Source organism: Anas acuta, chromosome 18 (assembly GCF_963932015.1).
Source record: "Anas acuta chromosome 18, bAnaAcu1.1, whole genome shotgun sequence".
NCBI lineage: Eukaryota > Metazoa > Chordata > Aves > Anseriformes > Anatidae > Anas > Anas acuta.
Genome location: NC_088996.1, coordinates 10,018,745 through 10,044,019, shown reverse-complemented (window position 1 = coordinate 10,044,019; position 25,275 = coordinate 10,018,745). Strand labels below are relative to the sequence as shown.

At 46.1% G+C, this 25,275-nt stretch overlaps 1 protein-coding gene and 1 long non-coding RNA gene across 3 annotated transcripts in view; one reads left to right on the top strand and one right to left on the bottom strand.

The window, feature by feature from the left end:
• Positions 1-1,361: 1,361 nt before the first annotated feature.
• CACNG4 (calcium voltage-gated channel auxiliary subunit gamma 4) overlaps positions 1,362-25,275 on the top strand; it is a 40,338-nt gene continuing 16,424 nt past the window's right edge. The window contains exon 1 of the mRNA XM_068655489.1: positions 1,362-1,810. Coding sequence (XP_068511590.1) covers positions 1,588-1,810 — 223 coding nt within the window. The 5' untranslated portion in view covers positions 1,362-1,587. The remainder of the gene's footprint in view (positions 1,811-25,275) is intronic.
• Positions 10,753-20,846, bottom strand: LOC137841961 (uncharacterized). 2 transcript variants are annotated; one of them, XR_011088844.1, is made up of 5 exons: positions 20,657-20,846; positions 20,497-20,579; positions 18,398-18,694; positions 17,909-18,060; positions 10,753-16,762 (listed from the first exon to the last, which is right to left on the bottom strand). It is a non-coding gene; the product is annotated as an uncharacterized lncRNA (long non-coding RNA). The 2 variants fall into 2 exon arrangements; XR_011088843.1 differs by having other exon boundaries at positions 20,497-20,845.

Here is a 25,275-nt window from a genome sequence, read left to right as displayed (position 1 = left end):
CCCTTTCTGCTGGCAGAATCAGCTGAGAAGCCACCAGACCAACCTCATTTCATCCTGCCTCAGCTTGCACGTCTGGACTGGGAGCACGGGAGGCTATTTTTGCACCAGGCAGGCACACTGCCCCAGCTACAGCTCGCTCAGCCCTTCCACTGCTCCTCGCCGGGGAGAGCCGGCCATGAGCAATACTGTAATGCAAATAAATAATATTAACTAAGGCTCAATAGGTTTAAAAGCTATGGAAATAGCTTCATTCCTGCTGTTTCACTGTCTCATTTTCCCTCTCTGTCCAAACCCCCAAAGCACACAGGTACAAGCATATATTTAAAATGAGAAGTTTGTTGAACCTCATTAAATTTAAATGCTCGATTCGGTTTTTCTGAATGAGGCTTCGCTCTGCTTTTGAGTTTACCTGCCTTCATTCTTCCATCCCTAATGGAGACATTAATTTAGAGGGTGGTTTTGCAAAGGCACCATTGGACCTATAAACTGCAATTGAAAAGTAAAGCATAATTTATACGCTTAAACCTAGCATCTAACTTCGGAGCATTTCTGTGTTTATGGGCTTTGTGTCTGAGCAACTTGCCGAGTCTCTGTGAAGTGAAGACCAGCTTTTAATTTGTATTTGCTTTTTGCTTTCCCAGTTTTTGTGAAAAGGACGAGCAGCTGAAAAGCGTCTCTGCGTTGGTATGCTGAGCGGTGGAGTCACACAAGCACCTGCAGCCATCCACGCACTGCTCGGGAAGAGCGCTGTATTTCTCGGGGTTTGTAGCTCTTGTCCTCCCACTCCCTAATTCATATACATAAAACTGGTGTGCTGCCACGTTCCCTCCACACAAACGCATTAGCTGATCAGGAAGGCTTCCCATTCATCTGGCTTGTCACTTGGATGAGGTGGAGGCAGGACCGACTTGTCAGCTCGCGGTGATGGGAGTCAGGGTTGGAAGGCAGGATAACGTGGTTTAAAAAAAAAAAATAAAAAATAATAATGTTTAGATATTTCTCCCCTTGGTTTTCCAAAAGAAAATACTGCCAGGTGCCGGTTTCTCTCCATCCCCTCCCAAAGAGGAGAGAACCAGCAAGCCACCCACTTGCCTCCAACCTCCTTGCGTAACTGCCAGCGGAGCGAGGCTGCGGGAGGACGGCGAGGCTGAGACCCCCGTACCATGGAGGGGCTTTGGGGAGGGGGGGGCTGCAGCACCTTTAGCCCCGACCCCTCGCGTTCCCAAGGGCTGCGCGCCCCCAAACCCCCGCGCACACCCCCGGACACCCCCAGCCCCTCATCCCCGAGCCGGGGGGGAACCGGGCGGTCGCTGCCCACCCCCGGGGCGGGGCGGGGGGCGGCTGGCGGCGGAGCCCGGCCCCGTGGTGGGGCGGGGGGCGGCGGGCAGGCAGGCAGAGGCAGGCAGGAGGCTCCCCCCGCCGCCTCCGCCCCCCGCCCCGTGACTCGGCTGCCTCCCGCGGGCGGCGGCTGCTGCTGCTCCCGGTGGTAGCGGTGCCGGTGCCGGTGCCGGTGCCGGTGCTGGTGCCGCTGCCGGGCGGTGTCGTGCGCCCCCCCACACCCCCCCACCCCGGGGACTATGAAGCACCATGGGGTGGTGTGACCGTGGCGTCCAGATGCTGCTGACCACGGTGGGCGCCTTCGCCGCCTTCAGCCTCATGGCCATCGCCATCGGCACCGACTACTGGCTCTACTCCAGCGCGCACATCTGCAACGGCACCAACAGCACGGCGGACGAAGCGCAGGGACCGCCGAGGAAAGCGAGGGGAGACCTCACGCACTCGGGGCTCTGGAGGATTTGCTGCCTCGAAGGTACCGGGGCCGACCCGGGGGGAAGCGGCTTAACCGGGGGGTGGAACCGGCTCCGTGCCCGGGGTCTCCGGGCAGAGCCCAGCCGGAGCCGGAGCGGGAGCCGCTGCCTCGGACACGGCCGAGGAGGAGGAGGAGGAGGAGGATGGCGTTGCCGTGGCAACCGGCATCTCCGAGATTGCCATGGGAACCGGGCGGCGGGATGCGGAGCTCGGCCCCGGGGAGCTCGGCCCGGGGGGGCGGCCCCGCTCCGCGGCTGTCTGCGCCCCCCCCCCCCAGCAACAGCTCCCGGCTGAGGGACCCCGGGGGCTGCGGGGCTCGGGGGGAATCCTGAAGGTTTGGGGCTTTTTGGGGTTCCGAGCCCTGCAGGCTTCGAGGCTGGTGCGCCCCCAGGGTTTTGGTTTCAGGGGTTTGGGGGCTCAGCCGCAGCTCTTGGGCAGGACAGCGGGAACCCAAGTTCCTCCCTGCCCACCCTCAGAGACACCAAGAACCCGTGTGAAGGTGTTGCTGCTGTCTGAGTGCCTCAGCGTGGGCTCGGGGTTACTTAACCCGGCCCAAGGGTCGGGCACTGAACAATGTTAACCAAAAGATTGAGGTGGGGGGCATGATGCCCCGCTCCCCGCAGAGGCCAAACATGTGGCTCTCTGAAAATGGGCTGGTGGAGGAGGTGTGGCGGGTAGCTACCGGCACAAAGAAGCACATGGGTGTTCAGAGGAATTGGCAGGGCTGATAGGAAAGCCCAGATGGGAAGCAACATCTGCCCGCCGAGCGTGGAGCTGTGAGCGTGGGACGTGGGCAGGTCCCCACGGCACTGGGTATGGGGTCCAGGGTGCTGAGCCCCCTCGCTGCTGGGTTCATCCAGCGGTGCTGGTAGCAGGGAGCACAGTGAGGAGAGCTGTTGGCTTTCCCTGAGCTGCTTTGGGGCTTGTGGGGTGGGGATATGCCGGAGTCTGCCTTGGTACAATAAAGCGCCTGGCACAGCGGCTGCAGCGCACCTAATTCAATCAGCACAACTTAGCACACATGAACTTTCCAGACCTGGTTCCCTGCTTTATTCTAACTGACAGACGGCTCAGCCCAGCGGAGTCCAGCTGGAGCTGAGGGACTGGCAGATCTATTCTGAGGGCTTTTCTCTCAGAAAAGGCCATGGCATTGTAGGAGCACCCAATTGTCGCATCTCTTCACATCTTCTCCTTTTCCTAAGCAGTCAAGGCTGCAGTGTAAGAAGTAGTTTTCTCTTAAAATATCAGATTTGCTACCTAGTAATAGTGTGCATACATAGAAAAGCTGCAGGTCACAAAAGTATTTTTAGACAAGGAAGAGGGAAAGAATTACCAAAATGTTAAGTTGTTCTGGTGATGATAACGCTTGGCTTTGTGATGCTTAAAGGAAATGTAACTCTCGGCATGGGCTTTTGCGACACCTGGAAAATGTGGGTTTGCATCTGAGAACCTCTGAGTTAGCCTGAGAGATGCTGAGCATCCTTCACTTGAACCAAATCTTGTGATCTTAGCTGGGCTTGTTCTAGTGTCCCCAGGCTCTGCATTTCACGGAAAATAAGTTGGTTTGCGTCTTACAGGAGGTGCCGGGCATGCCCTGCTAGACCAGGCCTGCTGTCTCCAGGAGAAATCCTGGAGGTTAGCGCCGGCAGGCTTTCTGCACGGTCCTCCAGGAACCTCATTCATAGAAACCAAGTGCAGCTTTTGCCGAAAGCAATGGAGTTTTCGCCTGGATTTCCACTGAGCTTAAGTCAGAACTTTATAAATCGAGAAGTCGGTGAGGTCTTGAGGAATGGGCAGGGTTGCAAGCGGTGCCCTGTGATGCTCTCTGAGCTCCAGGGCACTGCCTTTGCCTTCCCAAGCACGTTCAATCCACGGGGGTGTTTGCGGAAAGGTTGCACCTAGCAGTGGTGTGCGGAGAGACCTTAAACCCTCATCAATTCAGGCGACAAGAAAGTGTTTCATGTGACCCCCTCAACGTCAATTGAGCTTTTCTTTGCAAAATTCAAGTGCTCTTAATCAAATTACAAAGTTGTCAAATATGTGCTCAGAATGAGTAATTTGAGAAAACCATCGTCTGCTCACAGATCGGCTACGTTCTCTCCTACATTTTCATATGGCCTGTCGTTGTAAGATAAAATATACAGACGCATGAAAATATTAGTGTTCTAAACCATGCCATGAGACCTCGATTTCAACATGGAAAGGTTCGTCTGTTTCACAAAAGAATTTTACCATTTCTAGAAGCAAATTTAAAACACCGTCTCCTGGGTTGTTTCAGAATGCCACTCGTCGTGAGTGGATGGCTCTTTTAGTAAAACTGAAGAAATCATTACAACCCTGAGAAGGCACAGCAAAAAAATAATTATAGATTTATAGATCTGTTATAGATTTTTATATAGTTATAGATTTTTATATATGATTAAATGGTCTGGCTTCAAACTTATTTTTAGATACATATATATATATTTAATTTTGGAATAATAATTATGAAAGCCAACTTAATTTGTTGTAGTGGTCTTAGGCACCATTTCACTCTCATCTCAAAAAAAGACATATTTAAGACACAAATGTGCAAAGGCTGGAAATATCTTGAACAGCCTCTTAAATTGCTGTTGACATGAATAAAGCATTACACAGAGTAAATTTCAGGTCAGTTGAAAATTTCCATTAAAATGTTTCTCAACTATATCCATGAACCAATCCGTGTTCTGTGTGTTTGAACAGTCACCCGTTCAGTATCCCGAATTCCAAGATTTCAGACAGAATTGCAGAAACAGACAGGAAAAGAATAGCCTTCCAACCAATTTATTAGGTGTTCCTCAGCATTTTTCTTTTTCTCTTCTTTGGGATAGCACTTCAAAACTGCTATCAAAACTTGATAGCAATCAAATTGGCAGTGATTAGAGTTTGATAGAGTGATAGAGTGATAGAGTTTGGAGATCCAGCATATTGTCTTTGTTTGGAGCTGCGGTTGTCTTGGGGACAAAATCATGTTTCAGCACTCGTAGCCGGTACTACTATGGAGCTTAGTCACTCAAGAAGCGGCATTAATGATACATTAGTCAAACTCTCGCCTATACAATCCCAATTTTGTTCCTTTAGTATGTTTGTCAAAGGTGGAGGTAGGAGGCTCATTGAGTGGATTTTAAACAATACCAGTATTTCTGCATGGATTTAAAACTTACAGCTAGGGTAATTATTTAGGTAGGAAACTGTTTAAAATAATTCTTGGTATGAATGTGCGTGCAGCAGAATTAGATGCTATTCAAGCGAGTCTTTGCAGCGGAGCTCGGTAAAATGGCCAAGGGGTTCTCTGGTAAAGTTGGGTTTTGGTTTTCTGGGGCCACACCGGACCTATATTAACTGCAATTTTGATGGCTAAAGGCAAATTGTCACTGGAGTGAGGTTTCTGGTGAAGTCCTCATGCATCCATCCTGGCCACAGCCAAAGTCTGCACCCCAGCCCACAAATAATAAGAGCAGATCAGCCCCATTTCATGTGGCTCACTGTCCAGGAGGTGAAGAACAGAGTCTTGCAAATGCAGCAGAGGGTGATGCTGTGTTTTATGAGTAATCCCGTTGTGGTCAAGCTAACCTGGAGGATTAAACCACTATAATTTTCCAGCAGCCCTTATTCCTATGGTAAATGTCCAGCACTACTATGTAAGCTTCACACAGTCTTACTCATAAGGAGGATCTGCTATTAAAGTATTTACCTAGAAGAAAAAAGAAAAAAAAAAGATTTTAAAGCACCACTTTATCCACTGAAACTGCTTATCTTCATGAACAATCATGCTGAAGTTAATAGGACTGCTCAAACAGAGAGCTCTGCAGGCCCCGTGACATCTAGATATGAAATCAAGTAATGTACTTGTAATTTAAATTTATTCAAAGAGTATTTTATTAAACACTTCAGAATATGAATTGCTTTGAACCCATTGTGTCTACTGCATTCGGTATTCCCTGTTTGCCGTTTATTTTTAAGTGGTGAGATTGGACGTTTAATTCACGTGGAACCATTTGTCCTTCCTGTCTGGGTAGCTGAAAATCTACGATCAGGAGAGAGGATTCAGTGAATCTTTTATAACTTTAAAACTTTCACAAACACATATTTACACAATTATTTGCAAGTCTTCTGGCTTGGATGAAGGTGCACAAACACAGGGCCTGTGGCACGCGCATGCTCTGCTTCCATGGATACTCTTGAAAACAAAATAAAAATGCTTATACAAATGTTTGAAGCAAGCAAATAAAGGAAGCCTGCCATCCATCAGTGCTGCAAATTCATGGTTCATCCAAGAGGAATGAATATTCTTTAGTATTCTCAGAGCAAAGCGAGGAAGTCGTAGCATCACCACTGGTTATAATAAACTAAATACAACGCAGGCTTTATATTCAAATACTATTTCCAAAGTTGTACGTGTCCAAGAGCAAATTTTGTATCACTTTAATATCAGACAAGACCCTTGAGATTATATCCACAGGCACAAAGATGGTTGGGCTTCTCAGCCTTTGCAGGCGTATGAGCCTGTGTTCACACTATGAAACATAGTGACTGCACGTGGAGAATACACAAATGGGTGTCTCTGCCATGGAAACTTGTTCCGTGTATGCGAGCCCGTTTCTTGGAATATATATATATATATATATATATATATACACGTACTGCATGTTTTATATATATATATATGTATTGCGTGTGCTTCATAGGTCCCGAAAGGTGAACTACTTTCCAAAAATCTTTCAAAACAAATTTAAACACATTAGAGAAGGACTCTTCTGAGCTTCAGCCTGTGTTTTCGTACTTTATCTGCTCATACCATCTCTGTTTCCTTGGTAAAACACATGCTGCTGAGAAAGTGCTCGTGCTGCACTGATTGTTTTTAAATGCAATTCTTAGAGCTCCACCGACATCTTTTCAGCAGTGTTTGAAGCAGTGGGGTTTTGTCAGAAAGTGATTGAGTGATTCTTGACAGCCTTTTTAGGTTAATTTCTTTCTGTTGTGTTCCATTTGCTGGAGAGAGCTTCTGAGTTTGGAGCAATCTTTGGGGAAACAGAGCTCAATCTCTTTAAAATATTGGCCGTAGTAAAACATATTTTAAAATACTGAGAAATTTTCTGCTGGAGGAACTGTCAGCAGAAGATGGATTAAGGGATTAGCTATTCTCTTCTTCAAAAAAAATAAAACACATCTCCTAATTACACCTCTTTGAACATTTGTAACAGACGATCTCAGATGACTGTATTGATGTAACAAAACATCCATTCTTCCTGAGACACTGTATGAAACAGAGAGCTGAGGCTAATTGACTGAATATATGTCGCTTTAATGAATTAATTTGCTTTCTTGAACTTGATCTACTATATAGCCAGTGGGGAGCTATCAGGCTACACAAGGGTTTGGGTTTTTTCTGTGGCTCTCAGTGTGCCGGCTAGCCCAATGCTATAAGTCTTTGGAACCCAAAGACTTTCTGTGCATTAGCAATACTCCCTGAAGGCTGTAAACCCACGAAAGCGTATTTGTAATCCAGCTGTAAAGCTTTCTCATCTGTGCAAGATGTAATGTGGATAATAGTCGCTTTACCTAAGTTTCAGAAATGTCATGTGAAAAGAGTCAGGGATGCGCTGGGCTATGCGCATTGGATACCTGTGGCTGTGGCGTGCTGTAGCTACTTTTTTTTACTCTGTGTGTAATCATACTGCGTGTTGCATCTGGTTGGCAGATGGCATTTGTGGTAGCATCTGTCAAAGCCATAGTAAGTCATTTTGGGGTTCTCAGTGACCTTTGCAATGTAACATAATGTAATCTTTGGGCTTCTTCCAGCTGCCATTACCTTTTACTGACCCCTCTGCCGTGGGCTTTTATTACTTATTTTAGATAGTGGCAGGAGCTCGTGGCCATTGCACCCCTTCAGGGCTTGCTCTGCCGCCTGGCAGCTCTGCTGGCTCTCTCTAGTGTCAACTGGTAAAAGAGGCAAATGTGACAATGTGGTTTAGTTCCTGTAAAATTCCAACACAGGAATTATTTCTCTAGTGGATGCTGTCACATTCGTGGTGTCAGCCCACAATGCTTCTGCTCAGATCACACTGTCGAAGCTATAGCTTTGGTCACGGTCTTGCCAGGTACAAAACACGTGAACCTCCTTAAAAAGTGGGGGGAGAAGGAGTGCATGTCCGGTACCTCCATTCCATAGCTCTGTACATCTTTACAGAAACAGGGAAAAGAGGAAAAACATCAGGAGGAGAGGCTAGCATGTTCATCTCCTTTTTTTAATTCTTTTGACGCAGTCAAAGCACTTATGTACTCGGTGTAATTTGAAGTCTGTTATTAATACCTCTGCGCACCCAGATATTGAGTTGGTGGCTGTGTGGTTTGTGTGTGAAGGAGCTGAGAGGTGACTTCTGCGTCCCAGAAATGGAAATGGAGAGGGAGGAGGAGGCTGGGCTTTGCTGCATTTCCTGCGTGATTTGGGGCCAGTCGCTTTAGCTTTCTGTCCCTGACTGGGAGGGACGACTGCCTTCTTCCCATCCGCTTTCCTCCCATACTCATAATAAAAGGGAAAAGATGATGTGGAGAAACTGGGACGTGATGGTAGGGCTGCCCAGCTCAGAAAAGGCATGTGAGCTCTAGTTTAACTGGTTTTGAAGCGTTTTGCTTGCAACTTATGTTTTATACATGCAACATTTTGTTTAAGCATGTCTTCCTTGAGGGACAGGATTAAGTCTGGTTTTCCACCTACGTCAATTTAAACTGCTTTCTAGGAAGCTGGTGGAATTATGCCAATAGCAAGCCAATATAAGAGGAGGGATCGTAGATCTGTCCCTTCAATTGGACCTTTTCCTGCTGCTCCATCTTTTCTGAGCCAAGAATCATCTCAGGCAATAAATCATACTTTCCAACGTTTTTGTCACCCTGAAAAACTGGTCCCGCTTCAAAACATTACTTTGTGCTTATCTTCATTTTGGATTTCTGTTTACTGGTATTTATTATGTCGCAGACTTACGGTTCAGCATCCAAATTCTTACCAACAGATGGCAAGGCAGGATGCACAGGAGTAGTAAAATAAACAGGATAAATGCACAACTGCCCATATGTCTGAGAGGCTGCTACACATTTATGACTTCAGAACAAAAGGTTGTTTGCTGTAGACAGCCCTAATGCCATGCAGGGTTCCTCTCTATTTTCTGCCTTGCACTAAAGTGTCTTACTTCTTCGGCATATTTTGATCAGCTAAATTACAATGCAGTTTGTCCTCCCTCTTCTGCTCCCACATCGTTATTGCCTTTATTTATTTGTCTTCACTCCAAAAGCACATCAGTTTTTTACCTTAAATATTCTAGAGTGGAATGTGGCTCTTTCCTGGCCTTTGGCTTGTGTTTTTTCTTTCGGAGTGATGGTTTGCAGTGTGGAGGGGCACACAGAGGTGCTGGAAACCAGAGCAAAATTTGAGACTGTGACTCTCCCTATATTGGGATTTATTATAATATTAATGATGTGTGGCCTCTCTATCCTCTCAAAATAGCAGGCCCCAGGGCAAGCTGCCTGCAGGATGGATGGCCTGGCCCAGTAAGACTTTAGCTAGATTTCCCTTTCAATCTGGGGGAGTTTTTGCCAGTTGTTGCAAGCTGTGGGTCAAATGCAGTGAAATCATTGAAGTGGTTCTTGATGTAGCCTGGCAGATAGTCCAGCCCCTCTTTCTCCTCCTTCCCGTGGCACCCAGCAGTCTGAACATCTTTGTTCTCTTCCTCTTTTTCCCCCTCCTTGCTGAAACGTTTTAACTTTCCTTCTGTTAAAAAGGCACTGTCCAAATTAGCTTTTCAACAACAGTGCAAGAGTCTGCCTTTAGAAAATTGGTAGATACTGCCCCAGGTAGAAATCCAGGATTTTTAATTTCCTTAACTCTCAAGCATCAACGTGCCCTCCTGCCAATGAAAAAATAAAATAAAAATATATGATCATAGACTTGTCAAAAAGGAAAAGATTGGGGTTCTCGCTTCTCTCCCTGTCTGACTTCATTTCCCATGTGTTTACAAGGCTCCTGCTTGGAGAGCTTAGCAGCAGTGTGGTCAGTTCTTCTTCAAGAGAGCTGAGCCCCTTCTTGTCAGCCGTGGCATGTGAAGGAGCACCACGTTACAGGCACGCTGTCATAACACAGAGAGGTGGGCAAAGGCGAAGCACGTTATGGAATGATAGGATTTCCTGCGCGGATTGCCAGACACTGATATGAATTAACCTCTTTTATTGTTCTTTTCCAAGCATTCCCCCTTTTAATTGCTGTTTTGGAATTGTGCCACTTAGATCTGCCCTTTGAATGCTTCTCACTCAGACAGTCCCGTTAGCTCACTGCTGCCAAATATTTCAAAGATATTCAGAGGCGACAAGCATCCCCGTCCGACTTGAGGGGTACCTAAGTCTGCGACGAATTGCCACTTGCATTTAGCTGCCAGGGTGTTGTGTTTTCTTTTTTTCTTTTTTTTTTTTTCTTTTTTTTTTTTTTTCTGATTAGCTAATAACTGTTTTAAGCTTCTGCTAGTTCTGTGCCACAGGTTTCAGATCAGTTTGCTCCCATTTACGTGTTTTAAATAATGTCATTTGGTGTAGAATATGGATGCCTGAACATTTTCTCCTGTCCAAAAGTATAGCATTCAATAATGTTGGGATTGTTATTGTGTCTTCCTTGCTTCCTAGAGGCATAGCTTATCTATTGTTGCTGCAAGGCATTAAAAAGGAACCATGACATGTCACAATTATGACTTGAAATAGGATCTTGCCAGAGGTACATTGCCTAAATACAATCAAATCTAAAATACGACTTATTGCATATACCTATCTTATGGCTCACTGAGCCATCAGCGATGGCTATTATCAGCGTACTAGGTAATTTATTTCTAAGAACTGCCATGCTGCTTTTTCGCTTTTTTTTTTATTAAAAAAAAAAAAAAAAAAGAAAAAAAAATCCCAATCCCAAAGCCCCTCCACGTGTGCACGTGCTGAGCCCAAGCCAGTGAACCTGGCAAGGGGCTGAGCCCGCTGGCTCAGCCTTCGGAGCTGCCAGCCCCGCGTTTGGCTCAGAGCAGCTCTGCGTCCCCCCAGCTCTGCCCGCTGTGAAAACACAGTTTTGTCTGTCAACAAAAGATCCTTTGAGATGACGGGGAATCTTTTCAGAGTGCGGCTTATGAACTCTCTTCGTATTTCCAGCAAAAGGTTTGTCTTTGAAGCTTACGTTGCGTTGGGAGTCAATAGGATTTCGGTTTTTAAGTTACTTAGGGGGTTCCAAAAATATTTATCCAAGGCTGTGCCGCTGTCTGCTAATGATGAGATTAAACATCCTGCGGTTTTCCTCGGTAGATGAAGGTTTGCTTTGGAGGTTGGTGTGTTTTTCTCCTTTGCTGTGCACATTTTGCTGTACTCTCGTCCTTGCCTTTAGCGCTGGCAAGTGCAGACAGTTTGGGAGGTGCTTTGGGATCCTTAAAGATGCAAGACCTGCAATAAAGCATGTAGTATTTAGGGGTAATGCAAGGTGCTGCATTCACAGCATTGCTTCTAATTATAGCCATTCAAACCTCTCATTTGCAATGTCCCGTTATGGTAGTGCTTATTAAAATAGAATCCTCTTTGTAGTTTGATAGAAAATTAGGAGGAAAAAAAAAAAAAGCAGCTATCCCATTCCATCCAGTAGCTTTGAAAGAGGTTTACCTTCATAACTTGCCAAATCAGAACATTCCCCTTGTTTTTACTTGCAGTCCTGCTCTGACTTTTTAATGACTTACTTTGTGCCTCTTGGTAGCCAATTCCCAATGACCTTTTCCATACTTTATTTTAATTTCTGTATATAAATGGCAGTGTTTGAGCTGAAGATAATCTTTGGATGCAGCAGCAAAACCCCATAGAGAAGGAAAAACAGGCCAGATATTTTCCACCCGCATTCAGAGTCGTACTAGGGTTTTGGCCATGCAAAGCCAATACTTGCTCCACTTTGCAGGCTAGGAGGAGGCTCCGACACAGGAGCTGCACCACGGGCACATGGTTTGGGATCAGGGCCAGACCTGGGTGGCCAGGACCATGCTGTCGGCATCTCCAGGCTGTGGCGCTGGCTGCAGCCACTCCTGCAGGTTATCCCTGGTTCTGGCATGGCTGCTGTGCCCCAGGAGGGCTGAGCAAGTGGTTGCAGCTGGCCAGAATATGGGTCTGCAGCTACTAATGCTGATTTTATAGCATTAATGTGCACCTGTTTTGGTGGCCAACTGGCACCGTGTTCAGCCTAAAATGTGTATGTAAGGCCTGTATTAAAAGAGGCATAAGAATTAGCGTGCATCAAACATGTCATTAGACACGTGCCTGATAGACATAATGTAGGATAATGAACATGATCACAAGAATAAATTAATAACTGAAAATATTTCTTATACATATGCACACTTAAAACAGGATAAGAACTAAGTGACACTTGTGTCACCAGTTTATAATTAAAATGCAGTGCTTGAATGAAAATGTAAGCTTCAATTAGCCAGCACGACCCTGCTTCCGGCTTTACTTCCCACTGAAAAGCAACGATAACAAGCTCACATTTATTATCAGAGTTTTTTCCTGGAGCTGTGCACTGAAACATGCTCACATCTGAGCCCTTTCACTGAAGACATTTTTTCGCTTCAGCAGTTTGGCATGCCATACAAAGGCTCTCTGATTTTTCGTGATGTTCACCTCCTCTTACATAAAAATGTTTTCTGTGCATATTATTTGGTTTTAGTTAAAGTCCAGGTGCACGGGTTACTGAAGAACCAAAAGGATGGCTCATCACATAGCACAATGGGTAATTATTGCTGAGCCTCACTGTATTACACAGACAAATCCTTTCTTGGAGCTCAGCATTGTAGCCGTGTGAGAGAGAAAATACCTATAATCTAGCCCAAAGAGCTACAAGTGTAAGAATAGATCCTCTGCTATATGCTTTGCCCATTTAATTTTTAACTATCCCAAGGGACAGAGCTTAACCATTTTGTTTAGATACTATTTTGCATTTTAATTTTACCAGTGGGAAGATACTACATACATAAATTATGAGGTCCCCTGTTATCATCCCAAGAGTCTTTCTAGCTAGGCTTTTTGTAAAATGGTTAAATAATTCTCTGGATTTGGCCCGTGTTTAGCTGAGATTTATCTTGATGATGCAAGACCCAGAGTTCAGCACTGCGCTGCCTGAAACTTGAGCTTCCGATTTCTTCCAGGCAGTCGGCTGTGCAACCTGTGTAGGCGAGAAGAAAACCCAGGTGCCTTCAAGAAGCAACTCTGGAAATGCATGTGCTGGGTGGGGAGCTGCCTACATCACCTTGCAGGGGGGTTAATACAGCTCGGCTCCTGCTCATCTGTGTAATTTGGTTCCTTGGTCAGAAATAAGAACCTCCTGGTCTAGGACTTACCATCCTGATAATGTCCCTCATGTCTTGAGGACATGCAGACAGTGCTTGGGTGGGCACTCTTGTACCCTTTACATTGGTCCATGTGCATGTGAGGTGACAGGAATTGGAGCCCAAAATAAGCACAAGGAATGCCTTTCTTGACCAGTGCTTAGGGCAGCTGGTGAAAGGGATGCAAACCTAACCAGCCCCCAAACGGCAACATACAGCTGGAGAGCCCCAGAATGCATGTTTAGAGAATATTTGCTCCCTGATTAAGCTGGGCCCTAACATCTACTTGTCTATCCTTTGCAATGGTCCCTCCAAAGTTTAAAGCAATTTCTATGGGCAGTATTCCTGCAGTGTTGGTGTGGATGCCCAGCTGGAGTAGCTCAGCACTCAGCAGATGTACGGGCTTAGCTTTGGTTCAGGCAGCAGTGTGTGGTGTGGTCAGAGCCCCTAAGGACTCTTCTGTCGTAACAACTGCAAACCTCCTGGTTTGTCACCGGTGTTATTCTCATGGGACAGGGTGACCTCTCCAGAAAGCCTTTCCAACAGCAGCAGCAATCGCTCTCTATAGCATTTAATAACTAACCATGGAGAAAATTACACTCTATTTAAAAGGCCAGGAAAATCATCTTCAGTTTAACTCTGCTGACTTGGGGAGAATTACACCAAAAATGAGTTTTGTCTGATGTCCTTTCCCATACTAATGTTTAGTAGCTGGACTGAAAAAGCCTTTCAGAGGCAGATAAACAAGTCCAAATGGTGAAATATTCTTTTAATTTTCCTTTGCACACGTTATTTTAGGTGTAGCTTGGAACACTGCCCTTACGAGAGGCATCCCTTTAAATATTTATACAGCATCAATATGTAGCCACCCTCATACGTTTTTAATGCTATGTTCCTTCCTAAATTAACCATTAGGTAACCCCATTCTATAGCTCTCCATATTTCGCCCTGCCTTTACGCTACCCTTGGAGTGTTTTATATTTATTTCACGGCGGAACAATGAAGATGTCAAGGCAAGGCCCAGGGGCCCAGTGGAAATCGAATTCTTGGAGCTCCTCCACTGTTGCCATGGTGGACACGCACTCGGCTGCGCGCTGTGCCGCTCCGCAGGCCGAGGGGATTAAGAGCCCAGATCCACCGCTGGGCCGTGGCCATTCACCACAGCTACAACAGAGGGTTTTCATTTCTATAATTGCAGCTCCCAGGGTTGGGGGTAGGAAGTATCGAAGCAAAACCCAGCAAAGAGGTGGTGGTGCTGCTGATGGGTAGGAAGCGCTGTCTGCGTGCTGAGTTTCTCCCTGGGAGCAGCAGTTGTGTCTGGTGGGTTTCTAGATTTTCCAGAGGTGTTTCTCTTCCACTGCCCATCCCTTGGTTTGTGTTCATTTGTACAATGACATGGTATGCTGAGGTGATTAGGACGAAGAGTCGTACTGTCAAATATCTTCATTATTTCCTCAGTTCTGATTCAGGCTAAAAACCTGCAGATGAGTAGAAGTGTTGGCACAAGCTCCTTCGTGTGGGTTTTTATGAAGGTGGGGTTTCTGACTCCTGTTTAATTATACCACATCATCGTAGCAACGTGGTTTCTGCAGAAGCTGCTTGGGGTTTGTTTCCCTCTGGTTTTCATCTCTCCTAAGGGGAGCTAGGAGATGGCAGCCCCCAGAGCCCAGAGCCGAAAGCAGCAGCAGCACGCCCCAGGCATGGAGGGGAGATTCCCCTCACTAAAAGGAGGTGTCAGCCAGCTGGGCAGGGCTTTCTATGGCCTGTTACACTGAAAGAAAGAGTGAGATCTCCCTGCATGCAGCTTCCTAAAGAAAAGTTGCACCTTTTCGAGCTGAAATCCAGCCTTCCCTTCTCTTGCCTGCTAGCAGGGCCTTTTCCTGTGTCTGTTTTGTAAGCAAGAGCTTCAGTGAAGACAGTGAAGATTTTGCCTGAGGATATGGGGCTCGAGGAGCTACTGAAATGCCGTTGCCCTGGGTCGCTGTGTGTTGCAGACACGGGCTGCTCCACGAGCACACCCCTGCCCACGGCACGGAGCTCGCCTCCTGCTGAAGACGCTGCTGAATCAGTCGGAGTACGGATGTCAGTCTCCTCTGCCATCGAAGAGGCTTCGAAAAAGCACAGGGCTGTTTTCTTATCTTCTGCGAGCCAAATCTGGTGTGATTGGGCTCCAGCCCTGGCTTGGTTTGCTGGGTTTCTAAACGTACGGGTAAAGGGATGCTGTTTGCTCCAAACAAAAGCCGCCTGGGTTTGGCATTCCTGCTGTGTCTCTCGCGAAAAGACGCCTGGCAGCGGCTGCACTACACTGAGATTCTCTCCTCCAGCAAGGGAAAATTCTGCAGTTATTGAGGCTCTTCCTTGGGTTGCAGCAGTAATTTTTACTCCGTATTTGCTGCAAATATGGTTAAGCTCTCTCTGTTTTGGAGGCAAGCAGTCAATGCATCTGAAGTGCATACTTGACATATGCTTCTTTTCACATGCTGTCCTCCATTCGTTGCATGTAGCAGATGCTCCGTTTACCACTTCAAATGTATTCTTATTTACTAGAAATTATTTTAGAAAATAGCTGTTTGGAACTAAACATTTCCAGCCCTTCTCCTGGGTGCTGGGAGCTCCTTTCTGCAGCTGTCCTGGGTGGCTACATGCAGATGTTGACAGGTTAATTTGCATTTGAAGAGCGGGCTGCAGAGAGCTAAGCAAGGCTTTTTCTTCCCTGCCTCTGAAGCCAGTCACTTAAACACTCCATGCCAAGTTCAGCCCCCGATGCTACTCTTTTTAATTAACTAGAGCAACATCCAAGCTGAGCTTGGCCCATTGTTAGCTGCCCATTTATGCCAGGGTTGAATTAAGCCCCCTGACTCTGTAAAAGAAAGGATTTTATTCTGCAGATTGATTGTACAACAGCAAAATGCAAGGACGGTCCTAACTCACAGCGAGGCAGTGTGCACAAGCTGGTTTATCTGATTTCCACCACATAGACTTGCTCCCAGAAGCTGCAGGCCCAAAACTTCCAGCTGAGGGCTCTGGTTTACCTGGCTGATACACACCACTGGAGCCAGAAATGTTTAGTAAAAAGGAATTCCTGCTATCAAGAAAAATGCACAGCCTTCACTGCTTGATCCTCCTTCCTGGAGAGTCTGCTTTCTTGTATGTGTTTTGTTTTTTTTTGTGTGCATTTTTTTTTCCCCCTTTAAAATGAGATTGCATGAATGAAGACTTTCAGCAAAAAGACACAAATTTAGACTTGAGTCTCTTCCATCGATAAAGAAAGGCACAAGTTTTGATCCACAACCCTGTTGTCATCCTCTAGAAGCTGTTGCTCCAGGCCTTTCATGTACGTGATCCATTGACTCAAAATGTGATTTAACAGAGACCAAAAACTTCCCTGCTTACAGCACATGGAAGAGCTAACATCCAGAGGGCTGTAGCACTGTTGCAATCGAGGCCCATATACTTTGCTTCCTCTTCATCTTCTTTCCTTTCCTTTAGATGTTACAAAGCTATCAAGGAAAGACACATCCAGCAGGTATCGGAGCACTGAACTGAATCTGCAGAAAAATTGAAAGGCATAATTAAGGCTGTCTTTTTTTTTTTTTTTACTCCCTCCCCCCCCCAACATTAATTTCACTGTGCTTCTGTGCTTCCCTGTCATGTGCTTCTAGGATCAGCTGTGGGCAGATGCTGCTCTCACTTCTCCCCCATAATCTGGATTTAACAGTTTTCCAGTTTCCTGCTGATGGTCCTTTTATATCTGCAGCTGAAACTGTTGTGCATCCCCTCTGTCAAAACTGCCATGGGGACAGAGCTGCCTATTTGAAATTTGGCTGTTTCAACGTCTATGCACAGACCTTACAACTCACGCTAATAACACACTGAACTCAGGTTGCACTTCAGAGCATTAGTGGCAAAAGTCTCTCTGGTTGTAGCAGAGCACAAATTAATTCATCCCCCAGAATTATGCTTGGGTGCAGTCCATTGGACCACTGGCACGATGTGTTTTCTTAAGACGAGCGTTTCTTCCAGTCCATTTGTGTCAGACAAGAAGCTTTTCTTATAGATATCTAATTTTTTTGTTTACAACAAAATAAGGGGAGGGCATAGGCATGAAGAACTCTGCTGTTAGACAGATTTCTGCATGATTCAGGTACCCATGGCGACATGAGATCACTCCGCATTGTCACCGACACAAGAACATTACCTTATACAAGAATAACTAAGAACAGAATTTTTGACCTTCAAGATTTTCTTATCTAGAAATATTATAACTGGATAGCAGCACCACACAACTTGTCAACCAGAAGAAATAAAAGAAAAATAAAACTAATTTAAAACCCCACAGTGGCAGTGGAATAAATTCATACATTTATCATTTCAGAGGTTCCCATTGCTCCTGCAACTTTTCCTGCAAGGTTTAAGTTATTAGATTTTTTTTAAACACTGTGTTTACTCTCCTAAGAATAGAATACAATTTACAGAACCTCATAAGGATGAAAAAGCATTTTCCTTTTGTGCTTTAGCTCACACAGTTAATGCGCACAAACCTGCACCTTTTAGCTTTCCAAAACCTCACTTCATACTGACAGATGGAATTAATTCAGTATTTACAAGTTTATTTCAAAATCCTTCAGAGAAGAACCTTTATTATTTTTACTTAAGAAATGCCACACGTCTCAGGGTTTGGGACAGGACTTTACCTGGCTGATCCAAGGGGCACGTTCTTCACAGCACTCACACGTGCAGCTGCTGCTGCCAGCTCTGGGCACAGAGAGATTTGCTTGAGGAAAGATCCTTACGGCAAGGAAGTGCTGGAGGAGGATCTAAGCTTACCTTAGCAGCTGGCAAGAACCTAGGAAAATGAAACTCACTATCATCAACTGCAAGTATTGCAGGTTTTACCTTTGAAGGCAGGGAGTGATTTTTAAGCAGAATTTTAACTCACACGTACATGAATTATTTCTAGTGACTTTCTGAGCAACAGCAGCCTGTGCCTGGCTCAGATTGCACTTACACAAGACCGGTGTGTGACCAGGCAGCCTGCTCGTGCCAAACTTGTGCACACTCCTGCTCCAAATCCCCCCATGGGTGCGGTGCCACAGCCCAGGGACGTGCTCCTGCTGTCCCTGTCCCCAACCCCAGCACAGACCAGCAGGGAAAGGCTGCGGTCTGGGGCCCAACCACCTCACCGAGGCCTGAGCTGTGGTTCATCGCGGACGAAGGCACGGGTGGAGGCGAAGCACAGTCCCCCGAGAGCACGGCGGGATGGGGACGCATGACTCAGGCACGGCTGAGTCACAGCCCCCCGTGGCTTCTCCCGTGATGGGAACGGTTCAGGCACCGCCACGCAGTCAGGATCGCGCTTGAAGTCACGATCCAGATCGCTGTGCTCCGGAGCATCGTTTGCTTCGCGGGGAGAAAGCGCCTTGCTGGAAAGGAGGCAGCACCGGGGGAAAGCAGCTCCCAGGTTTCCACACACAAAAGCACTGTGAGGGAAAAAGGGAATAAATAAATAAATAAATAAATAAATAAATAAATAACCTTTAAACTGCACGGGGACAGTGGTGTCTCTGCTGGGCCCCTTGGAAGCCGGGGGAGTTGCACCTGCAGAGCAAGAAATTCTCCGGGTCGCAGGACACGTAAGCTCAGATCGCCCAAGGCGCGTGGCACTGTGTGCAGCAGAGCGTTCACATCTCCAGGCAGCACAGCTCCTCTGCTCCACAGGGCTTCAGAGCAGATCCCCAGAGACGTAGGTGTTGCTGTGCCTAAAAGGTAGGAGCCCAGCTTACAAACCCAGGTACCCTGCACAATAAACGACAGCAAAGAGCTGAGCTCAGGAGCCGGACCCCAATTGCGATGGAGTCCAACCCTACAAACCCACAAGGCTGGGGTTTGGGGCCCATCCTAGGGGATGGCCATCACTTTGGGAATCACCTGGATGGCTTGTGTCCCCAGGGGCTCGCTGGCTGTAGAGTTAAATGACACCTCCAGATCCTCGCCCTCCAGGAGGCTTTGCAGGCCCACAGCCTGGCAAATCCGCTCCGTGGCTCATTAGTGATCTGTAATCACCGGGACGAGTCTCTGAGAGCTTAGGAGAGAAAGACCTGATGTGTCGGCAGCGCTGCGTGCAGAAGAGCTGCTGGAGCTGATAGTTCGACACGCCGAGTATTTTTAGAGCCATCCTATGGCGCAGAATTTTTAACTTCCATTTCACAGACCTTGAAGCCTGGCAAACTTTCATTAACATTTGATGCCTTGAAGTCATGCAAGGTTTGGGGGAAAAGGGAGGGGAAAGAGGAAAAAGAAACCTTTCTGGAGCACGTAGTTTGCAAAGTTGTTGTGGAGCTTAGGAAAAAGCCTCCGATCACCTCTTCATGCCAAGTGCTTTTAAAGTGCCTAAACCACCCAGAGAGCAAAGCCAGAATCCCAAACCATGGCTGTGTGGGAGAGTCATGATTAATTAAAAGATAATTTATGTTAACATATTAAATACCCGGTGTATCTCTGGCCCCTGGGGCTATTCAAGCACTTTTTGAAGAGAGAGAGCCCCACCTTGAAAGGATTATGCCTCTCTTCTTTGTCCACTATTAGACAACTTTGCTAATATAGGGCTCTTTGGCCCAGAAATTCCCAAATTATTTATAAACCATCATGCCTACATACTAGAAAGGAGAACCTGAGACATGGAGCAGTAAAAGGTTTGCTGATGGGAAGACGAAGCTTCAGCCTCCCAGTTCCATTGCACCTGCTGCCATTTCTGCTCAGCTCAAAGTACAGTTTTTCTACCCAAATTTACACATGGGGAAAACAGTTCTTCCCTGGCTACAAGGCAAACTTTCAATGGGAAAATAAATTACTTGAAACTTTATTTCCACACACACACCCCAATACACATTTATACACACATCTACATCTCTTTGCACACAACCGAGATTTCTCACAGGCTGCAGGAGTGGGAAGAGGAGACATATTTTCGTCTCCTTGGCAAAAATACATTGGCAACATATCACTGAGTTGTAAAGATTGAGTAAGAACCAGAATGAGGCCCCAATAAGAGATGTGGGTGTTGGAAAACTGCCCTTCGTTTGCCTGTGCCTCTCTGCCAGGATGACTGCGGGGAAGGGGACATGAGCTGCTGGGGGGGCTCAGCATGGGGACCCCGAGTACCCGTATGGCTGCTGTGCAGCTCAACCCTGCGTCACGCCAGATGGGTGTCTGAAGGGGAGAGGAGTCGTAAATCTCTCCCTGAGCATGGCTCAGTTCCCAGGCGGCCAGAGCCGCTACGTACCTCTTGGGAGAGCTTGCCAAGGTGGTGAGAAGCTGGTCCTCTCCTGCTTTCAAATCTCAGGAGGAAACGTGGTCCCTGGGATGCTGTAGTAAAAGGGCAGGCGCTAATTCTCACAGGTGCAATGCTTAGAAATTCAAGTCTAATTAACAATCAGCCCTACCTAGTGGTTTCTGGTGGATGCTCTATACTTTTAAGGTGCTGGAGGGAGAAGGAGCACTGTGATGGAGCCAGTGGCACAGCAGCCTCAAGGCCAGGCATGCAGGGCACCTGCCTATTGATAATTCATCCCAGCAAAAGGAAAACTTCTCAGTTTTCTCCTCCCAGCTGTGAACCTTCCCAGTCACTTCCATGCCATCCTAGGACACAAACAGCTGCAAGCATTTCCAGTTACAAGGGGAGACATGCCTGATGCTGGTAAGGGCTAGGACTTTCCAATACATTTTTTAAAATCCAGTCTGAGATTCCAGATTGGCTTGTCCAGAGCTACTCCCACCATTATCCTTCCCCAATACAGGTAGAGAAATTGCATAGTAAAATGCAGTCTGAAATACTGAAAGAAGGAAGAATGGAAACTCAGAATTCTCGACAATAAAATATTCATGCATCTGTGCTTTAGTGCATTGTAATTTTGCATGATATGCTTTGCTTTTCAAGACTGACTAGATTAAGGCACTTCTGATTCATTAAACACATTTTCCCAAATGCTGTTTCTACAAATGTTGTCGGGCCATCGTGCTTAGTGGTATTTATTAGCCAGTGTAACAAGGAACTTACATCTTCCACAAACCTGAGAGAAACCCACTTAAATGTGTTGCTCAGTCTCAGCAGAAGAGAAAACAGTTCCAATGAATAATTAAAGCTTTAAGAGGTCATGCTGCTTTTGCAGTCTCATTTTTATTTGTCACTGTTTCACTTGCATTAGGAAATAGAAAGTTTCGGGCGCAGGATCCAAATCAAATCTCTTCTCCTTGTGTTCATTTAAACAGACCTACTTGGTAGCCATCTCCATTTTTATTTATTGGGTCATTTGTTAAGTGTAAGTATTTAAAACAATCCCAGGAATTATGTTTCAGGCTCTTAATTTTCATCAGGCCGTGGCTTTGTGCCTGCCCGCCCCTCCTGGCAGCACTATGAGCCCCGGCTAAGGTGGTGCCCGTGCAGGGAGGTGAGTGCAGGCGGAGCAGCGCTCAGAAAGGACCCAGGTTGCCATCTGGTCCCCGTCTCCGCAGGCACCACCAATCTGCCAAGCTCCCACTCTCCTCCTAGGCCTTCTCCTCGCCTCCAGCCACCCACCACCCTCCTCAGCTCTCTGTCCCCCGCTTCCTTTTCTCCTCCCCTGCAAAGCACTCCGCTTTCTGCCCACTCTGTCCCGAAGTGCTCCTTCTCCTTCTCCTTTTTCAGCTCACTCTTTCCTGCCCCAGGTCTTTATTCCCACAGAGCTGCTTATCGTTTTCTCACCCTCGCAAGGTCCCCCTGAGGCACAAGCCTGCCCTGTCCCATACGTGAGGTGGCCCAGCCACAGCTGCACCCTCCACCCTCTCATTGCTAACAGGTCTTTTCTACTAATACCTCACACAAAGGTTTCAAAGGTTTTGAAACCTTTGCCTTGAGTTTCCCAAAGCCAGCCATCAGCAGAACCTGGCAGTTACACCCCTTTCTCCTAACCTTTAGATTCCCCATTGTCATCATCTGCCTTGTTTCAGTCCCGCATCACTGATTGTGCATGATCAATCTCTAGAGGTTTTGCTTCTATGTATAACTCAACAAGCTGGCATAGAAACGAGGAAGACATGCTCCAAAATGAATGCACATCCAACCCAAGGTCGCAGCATTATGAAGACGGGCATATTGCAAGCATTGCCTTCATCTACAGTGATTTATGGAGTGAAATATCCCTATTGCTTCTTCAATATCCAAATGTTTTTTCTAAATGCCATCATTTTATGACTAATCTCCATGGACTGAAGAGACATTGGAAGATTACCTGATTCCAGGAGTGTCCAAACATTCTGCATATTCCTAAAATTAAACTAATGAGCTCCTTTATACTACTTTCCAATGTAATCTTCTCCTTTTTTTCCATGAAAAACCTTCATGGTGTGTGAATAACCTGCTCCCACGGAGCTGAGCAAACAAGATCCAGAAGAGTTCAGTTCCAGACACAAAGTTAGAGACGTTCACTGCTGTTAGAGTAGACAATTGCTGATTGTAAGCAGAGAAGTAATTACGTGCTGCCCTGTAAGCGTCTGCTATATTAGGAGATAGCTTAAGAAGAATCAATAATATGAACCATTTTCCTAATGACTAGATCTGAAGAGTTTTCCCATTACAGAAGTTGTCAGGTTCATCCTTACCTGAAGCACACACCCCCAAGGATTACCGGGGTCCTCGTTTTGGAGAGCTGTTTCTTAAATTTTAGACCTCTGTATGACAACTGCAAACCCTGTCTGTTGCAAAATGAAGAAACCTGAAAAAAGGCTTAAGAGGATCTATGATGAATCAAGAATGAGAAGAGCTCAAGGCTCTATGTGTCTGAAAGTTGAGGTGGCAGAAGATACAGGGGACAAAGCATCACACACATGCTGGGCATACTTCATCTAGTTCAAGAACAGTATTTATTCCCCAGATGTGATCTTGACTATGTCTCAAATTATAAATTCAGCAGGGACTTTAGTGAATGTCCATTTCCTTAAATTTCTCCCCCAGGTAGTGATAAGCCACAACACAGGCTTTATAGACATGCTGTGATTGTAAGAGGTGAGACCATCAAGCCCTGGTTGATCACCATGTTAATGAGGGAGAACTGATGGCATACTGAAGTAAGGGAAACCAGATGGATGAAAACCAAACTATCCCTTAAGGGAAACTTGATTCCAATTGTGCCAGCACAGGAAATAAGCACAGTTTGACAATGTGAAAATAAACACGATTTGTCATTTTGCAGCATATGAACGCTTCATCAGACAAAATGACTATCTGTTCTCAGAATTGCATCCGGTAAAATTTGGCATTTCAGCCCTCTTGTAATGATTGATAGACTGGCAGCAATCTGCCTGAATGAGCAGCCTTAGTACCAGTGAATGTATGCCAGGGTCAAGAGCGCTGGGGAGAAAAGTAGGTTTGGGGCCAAATCTAGATGCATCTGAATTGTAGCTAGCACATAGGCCAGCACAGCTGATTGCCTGCTGCTGTCTAAGGTGTTGGAGCTATGATGGCCACCGTGTAGTTACAACTGTGAATAACAAGTCTCTGATGCATTGTGCCAAAAGCACTATTGATAATAAGTACCTCGTTAAATTAAGGCATTTGGGATCAGAATGTAATAAAGAGCAGGAACCTCCTTGGAGATGGACTTGCTGGGTGAAGATGCTCACCTGAGAAGCCAACGCCAACCTCTGACGTGTTAGACCAATTTTAGCCAGCTACAAAACTCTAATGGGGGTTTCTATCCAAGCTCCAAATCATTTTAAAAGAATAATTAGATGAGCCACCCAGAAGCAGCTTTGGCAAAGCAGCAGTGAAGCAAAGTACGGAAATGAGTGGTGAGACAAATTTCTGGGCTGCCGGGCTAAAGGACTGCCACATGAGATGCGGGATGAGACGAGGTGTGAAGGCAGAACACAGAGAGTGTGGGGCGTTGTGGTATGTAGAAAAGCAGACGTAGAAAAGTGAGTTAACAGCCCCATGACAGCTAGAGACGTTGACAGTCTCTTGGGACCGAGCCAGGCATGGGAACACTCGCTGTGGCAGGGCTAACAGCTCTGATTCTAAAAAGTTCCTCAAACACCATAACCAACATTGCTCCAAAAAAATCTTGTCATACCCAGGATGGGGAATTGCCCCTATTTTCCTGTGCAGATATAAAATGCAACCTGAACATCAGGGCTGAAAGCATGTCAGTGATTCTTCCTAGAAAACAGATACATTCCGTCAGTAAGGTCCATAAAAAGGAGCAACAAAAAAGACTAAAATAAGCTACAGAACCCCCTAAGGCTTCCCCCAATTTGCTGTCCAAGAAGCAGCACGGAAGGATATAGTTAATAAGGAAGAAAACTGCAAAAAAAGCAAAGAGTAGTAAGAAGGCTGTCAGCATTGTACAGGAGTTTCTGGGGTGGAATAATCCACTGCACTATTTCATCTGCAGCTTGGCTAAGAAGAGGCAGCTGGGAAAGGAACAGGAGCATTGCTGAATAACCCCAGTCATGACTTCTGTGGCCAAAATGCTGGCTTAGGAGAGGAACACTCGAAGAAAATGGAAATGAAGTAGCACAAAACAACGTGTAACATACAATCAAATCTTATCTACTTTGCTGCTGTCCTGCATTTCCCTGATACTATTGGTATTCACTGTGGTAGTACAAGGACACTTAGTACTTTTGGCAGCAGTTTTGTAATGACTGAAGAGAATTCAAAGGACAGCAGCCAGACACTGTGATGTGTTTTATTAGCTCCCAGATGTGCAGGTGAGGTGAATCTTCGGGAAATGAGTTTCGCTGCCACAGATTTCCTAACATCACTCAAGGTCTCAAATAAAATCTCATAATGGAACAAAAGGCTGTCGTAGAATTTTAAAGAAGTCCTTGGCAAAGCATCATTTCTGCATCTGTTCATGTTGTATACAGACATACAAATCCACAACATCTTTGATATTTACCCAGCTGAAAACAGAAGGTCGGCTGCTGAGGCTGTGTATACCCACGTGAATTAAAACCATCCGAGCCTCTGTAGGCACTTGCCTGGATGCCTTCTGGCGTAGGTACTCCAGGATCCGGAGATGCT